The sequence below is a fragment of the Pteropus vampyrus genome, unplaced genomic scaffold (genome assembly GCF_000151845.1).
Source record: "Pteropus vampyrus isolate Shadow unplaced genomic scaffold, Pvam_2.0 Scaffold84, whole genome shotgun sequence".
NCBI classification, from domain to species: domain Eukaryota; kingdom Metazoa; phylum Chordata; class Mammalia; order Chiroptera; family Pteropodidae; genus Pteropus; species Pteropus vampyrus.
In genome coordinates this window covers 2,183,775-2,189,774 of record NW_011888865.1, presented here as the reverse complement: position 1 = coordinate 2,189,774, position 6,000 = coordinate 2,183,775, and the positions used below count along the sequence as shown (strand labels likewise).

Here is a 6,000-nt window from a genome sequence, read left to right as displayed (position 1 = left end):
CTGCCCTGTAGTAGAGTTTGTTGGTTTACTCATCAGCCACCTGCAACAGACTGTGAGCACCTTGAAGGCAACAGCCACATTCCACTCCTCTACAAATCCCCTGTGAGGCCAGATGTCAGCAGTAACAGAGAAAAAATGAACATGTCATGCAGAAATGAGTCACCTGATTCAGTATAGAGGGGGAGGCGTAGGAGAGGTGGGAAGTTAGCCAGTGGGAGCGGTCATCAGACTAATGCAAACACAGAAGATGACCAAATAGCGTGTGAATGCTGTGACAAAGAGCTACAAGAGGCGGGGGGCTGGGGGGGTCACCTAACACAGGCTGGCATTAAGGTGGGCGTTTTTCTTAAACTGAAATTTCTGCTTGTATCATTCTTACCCTTGTATCCCCACAGCCTAGCATAGTACCAGATACATGGTGGATATTCAGTAAGATTTTGTGGAAGGAAGAAAGGGAGGAGGAAAGAAGAGAGGAAGGGAGGAAGCGGGTAAGGAAGGAGGGAGGGAAGGAAAGTTTTCTAATCTGAGTCCAGATCAGTGGCTTTGAACAAGACCCAATGCTTCAAACCAGATGCTGCCTATGACGGTTCTCAACCAGGGGCACTTTTGTCCCCAAGAAGACATTGGACAATGTCTACAGATTTCTTTTTTTTTTTTTTTTGTAACTGGGAGTGCTACTGACTTCTAGTGGCTAGAGACCAGAGATGCTGCTAAATAGCCTACAATATTCACATCAGTCCTCCCATCAAATAATTATCCAAGCCAAATGTCAACAGTACCATCACTAAGAAACCCTGGAATAAACCTAGAGCCAGAGGTTGGAAGACTGTGCCTGAGAGAGCTTGCCTGTTCAGAGCATCCTGATTTATAAAGTGGGGACCACTTGGGAGTCCACCCTCAGTCAGTGGCTTAGCCTTCAGATCCTTCCAGAGGTGACACCTTGTATGCGTGTTGTGGTGGGGAGCGGGGAAGGGCAGCCAACTTCCTTCTCTCTCCTCCCCTCCTACCCCCTGGTCCTTCCTGAAAAACCAGGACACTTGAGGGAATGGATGCTGTCTGTTCCAGGAGCTGCTCAGAGACCCTCTGTACATTGGCCTGAAACACCAGCGTGTACGTGGGAAGGAGTATGATGACCTGCTGGACGAGTTCATGCAGGCCGTGACAGACAAGTAAGTGTGTCAGTTTGTTCCTTTTGAAAGAGGGCTCTTAAGAGGTATTATAACTAAAGTCAACACTGGTTTTGGCAGATGCACAAACAAGAGGCAGTAGATGCATGCAAGTCTGAAAATTCCAACTTGACCCCATGTCTTGGAAGTCTCAAAGCCGAATGGGCTCATTCTCTGTGAAAATCTTTGGGAACAGAGAGGGGAGGGGAGAAAGATTGATGGCTGAAGGTAGTTAAGTATCTGATGTTCCAGGAGGAAAGCCCCTTAGCCTGAGATGTTCTGGCTCTCACCATAAATAAGGATATTGCGGAGGAAAAAATTGTGCCCTTCTAACAAAATGGCTTCAGAAGGTTGCTTGCCATGCTAGTTGTCACTTTCCACCTCTACATGAGGACCAGGCAGCATTAATGAGCCACCGTGGGCTGGGCCTGTGAGATTTATGAGGTGTCATCTCTGCACTGGGGTGCATGATATTGGCACTTCCGCCCCCCGCCCCTTGCCTGCCTTCATGGCCACCCACTCACCCTGCTGTGGCTGGCATACTGCTGGCTGGAGTTCTGGAAACAGCCCCTTCACCCTCACACATTTCATCTGACAGTCAGGTCAGTCAAGACAGAGTTTCAGCAGCCCAGCCGGCCCCTGCAGACCCAGCAGGTCCCCTTCTCACTTGAAAACCTCCCGCCTTTCTTGATGTCCCAAAAGTGCTCAGGTATGGTAAGGCTGGCCTGGACGTCCTTGGCAAAGTATTCCCTTTCCTGAGTTCAGCCACTCGAACCAGACTGGTTGCAGGAGAGAGAGCTACTCTGGCCTCTGCAGGCTATGAAGTCTCATTTGGGTGGGATTTTTGGGGTGTGCTGACTGACCCCCCACTCTTAGGTCTGTGGCGTTGGACAGGTGACTGAACTTTTAGTTCTCTTGATCTGGGAATAAGAAGAAAGCATTTTGTCATTTATTTTGTTTTTTGTTTTTGTTTTTTAAGATGAGAGAAAATAATATTGTAGTGATATAGGATGGGAATGATCCTGTAGAAAAGAGGAAATTAGTAATGGAGTGTTGGATGTTGGGGCAAAAGTTCTGAGTAAGCAAGAAGGCAAGGATCTAGTACACACCCAGAGAGCTTAGTCTTAGACTAGAGCACAGAAGCCCATCCGCAGAGGCAGAGGGAAGGCAGAGCACCAGGCACAGATGCAAGCAGGTGGGTAGATGTGGTGGGGGAGCGTGCAGGAGCCGCATTAAATGAAGGCAGGGTCATCCACTGAGAGTGAAGATGAGGACAGAGGTGGCGGAGGTTTAAAGATGGAGGACGTATGACCTTGAATGTCCAAACTGGGGAACTAAAGGATGATTACTGGGGAGCTCCACTGGGCCTCCTTGAAGTTACTGGCCATGAAGTTAACTTAAGCCAGTTAACCTATTTCTATGTTTTTTCTCTAGCCAGTTTCAACAGTCTGGATGCAGGGCAGGAAGAGATGGAGAGTAAGATTTCAATCAGCATTGGGATTTTGCCAGGCAAGAGAGAAAGAGAGAGAAAGGAATTGGGAGTATATTCAAGGGGATGATTATAATGATGTGTCATGAGGTCTAGGCTGGGTGAGAAGGGACCTGAGGACATGGTAGGGACAGTAGTATGATCAGTGGGTGGTAAGTCCTGGTGAGCCCTAAGAATTATTGAGTTGGATACTAGAGGGAATGAGCTGGAAAGAAAGGAGGCGGTAATCAGGACATTCAGTGTTTAAAGCCGAGATCATGGAAGAAGTGCTGCCATTGAGATGTGACCATCAAAGCAGCTCATTCAGGGGTCAGCTACATCAGTAGAGGTGTATCATCTAGAGCAAGGGAGGTGAATATCCCACTTGATTCTCCCCCTTTCAGACCATCCTGAATACCACATTTGGTTCCAGACAAGATACTCTGAGGGTCATAAATTACCTGCAGTGCCTCTGGAGAACAATCATCATGACAGTGAAGGAAGTTAAAGGCTTGGCCTGGTAAGGAGAAGACTTAGCTCTGTCCGTACCAAGGGCACAGTACTCTCTCCAGGACCCTGAGAGCTGTTCTTCCAGAAGAGGACTTGTTTCTGCATACGTATACCCACATGGAGAAAAGCAAGTTGGAAGAATGCCAAAGGAGGCAGCTTGCAGTTCACAGTAAACCAGGGCTGTCTCACAGTGCACTGGACTTTCTTTTAGAATGAGTTCCCTGTCACAGAAGGAGTTCAAGGATTGCTTGTCCGGCTTATTTGTCGTGTTCTTATAGGAGGAAATTTAAGCTTTAGATGCTCTTTAAGATGCCTTCTCACCCCAGTATCCTATCAGGACCTTTTAAGATCCCTGCGTGGCTGACAGGATAGGTATTAATTTTCCTGTTTTATAGAAGAGGAAACTGAAACCATAAGAGGCCAGAAGAGGCCAAGGAGCCTGTCTCAGTCCCACAATGTCTGGCAGGGCAGGAAGTTGAACCTGAGTCTTCTGACTCTGAGGCCAGACTGCTTTCTGAAAGGCGAAGTTACCTGTGGGTGACAAGAGAAAGGAATGAAATTGGCTTTGAGAGCCTGCTTTTTGCTTCCTGTTTCCAGGGCTCACTGCTTATTTAATGAGTCAGTAGTCATTCCATGATTCCCCACAGAGAAGTCTTGCTATTATGTGAGAAGGTTACATAAACTAGGATGTAAGAGGCCCTTCAAATGATCATTAAACGCAGTTCACAGTCTCACGGGCACACAGGCAGTCCAGGGGCGAACCCTTGGGGAGGGCCATGCGTCAGCCAAGAGGAACGTGTCCTTAAGTGGAAAAGATGATGGTTTGACAGCTGGTTGTTTTGGCTCTCTAATAAGCTAAAGCAGATGTTTCTCTGGATACTGTAGGTGGGGAAGGAGCTGGACTCCCCCCGAACTCTGGGGAATATAGTAGCCCCAAGGTGGAATGCCCGGCCTGGGGATGAGTCAGCAGCGCCAAAGCCAAACTATGTATTTTGAGAAAGAACCTTGAGAAACGTTGACTCCTGCCTTCAACATCCTTGTCTCTTTCCAAACATCCTATAAATAAAAAATCTCCAACTTCTTGCCCCTACCCACTCATCAGGATGTGTCTTAAGATTTTTTTGGCCTGAAAAAACGTCACTATGGCTCAGTTACTATCCTGGAGCTTGGCCACTGGGGAGGACACACCGGGCCAGAAGGAATGTCCATGTAAAGCTGTGAACCATGGCAATAGATAAGTGTCCTGTTGACAGCTGGGACAATGCCTGATGTTCCCATGGAAAAGACTCGTAGTTTCATTCTTCCTGCTTTGTCCCTGCCATGTGTGCGGTGGGATCCCCAGCATTGCACCCAAGTGGCAAGTTTCCCCCAACAGTTTCCATTTACTTTGTTCATTTCTGTTACTTACAGTAGAATGGATGGGAATGGTCGGTTTTAAGTTTGCCCTGCCTCTGTCTGCTGCTTGGCCTGGGTTGGACAGAAGTCTGATGTCAGCATCAGCTTCGGCCTTTAGGCAGGTCAGGAAAGGAAACCACCTCCTTTCTCTCTAGCACCCCAAAGCCTAAATAGAGAGATTCCTAAGCTGCTGAGATAAGAGTGATAAAGAGGAAGGGAAATGATAGTTCTAAGAAAACTTTTTTTAAAAAAGGTCATCTGCTTTTTAGCTTCAAAAAAATTCTTTCTTTTTCTGTGTCTTTCTCAGCCTCATGTTCTCAGTCTCTCTCTCTCTCTCTCTCTCACACACACACACACACACACCATCCTACACTAGAAATCTAAGGTTCACACCATAGTGGGAATCATTATTAGTGGTCTTTGTAGAAAGTCCTAGGTCTCAGAGAAGTCCAAACAGCCCTGGACCCCTGGTTTCTGAAGCCTATCCTGCACCAGCCCACCCTTTAAAGCTGCCTTCTAAATATGAGGTGAGCATCTCCCTTCTGGAGCCAACCTCACGTGTTCCAGCATGCATTCCCTCTGCACGTCAGCACAAATGGGATTCCCCCCACTCCATCTCCCCTCTGCTTCTCATCCCATTTGTTTCTGCCCTTACATTTGGAGGATGCCCCTAAATATTAGCATATTCAAATATGCTAATAAAATAACTAAATTACCTCTACTGATCAGATTGACAGGGAGCAAAGGAATTGGTACTAGTCAGGCTTTCGTACAAAGCAGAGCACCAAAGCTTAAGGCTGGAAGCCAGGAGGTGAGATTCCAAGACTGCCCCTTGGTCTGTAATGTCAAAGTATATAGCCCGTTTTAGTTATCTGTTGCTGTGGAACAGACCACCCGAGTCTTAGTGGCTTAACACATTCTCTTTGCTCTTGATTCTCGCAAGCTGAGCTGACTCAAACGGACAGTTCTGCTGGTCTTGCCAGTAGTCACTTATGCATGGGTCCCCAACCCTTAGGCCGCAGACTAGAACCTATCTGTGTCCTGTTACTAACCAAATTGCGCAGCAGGAGGTGAGTGGTAGATGAGGGAGCGAAGCTTCATTTGTATTTGCAGCCGCTCCCCAGCGCTAGCATCACTGCCTCAGCTCCACCTCAGATCATCAGGTATTAGATTCTCACAGGAGCACCGATCCCTGGTGCCAAAAAAGTTGGAGACCACTGCCGTATAGGACTGCTTTCAGCTGGTGGGCTCAGCTGCGACTGAAAAGGAAGGCTGGGCTCCTCACACTCTTTGTAGCATCTCGAGGTTCTCCCTCTTCCCATGACCTCTCCATCTGGTCTCTTCTCTCAACAAGGTAGCTGAACTTGATTCATGGCCGTCTCGGGCTCCCAAGAATACAAAAATGAAAGCTTCCAGGTTTTCTTAAGCCTGAGACCCGAAACTGGTACAGTGTGACTCTCT

General features: G+C 47.6%; 1 protein-coding gene across 1 annotated transcript in view; it reads left to right on the top strand.

Moving 5' to 3' along the window:
• Positions 1–6,000, top strand: part of ME3 (malic enzyme 3) — a 193,591-nt gene that overhangs the window by 145,335 nt on the left and 42,256 nt on the right. Inside the window, exon 6 of the mRNA XM_023532493.1 lies at positions 1,066–1,169. Within this exon, the coding sequence (XP_023388261.1) occupies positions 1,066–1,169 (104 nt within the window). The remainder of the gene's footprint in view (positions 1–1,065; positions 1,170–6,000) is intronic.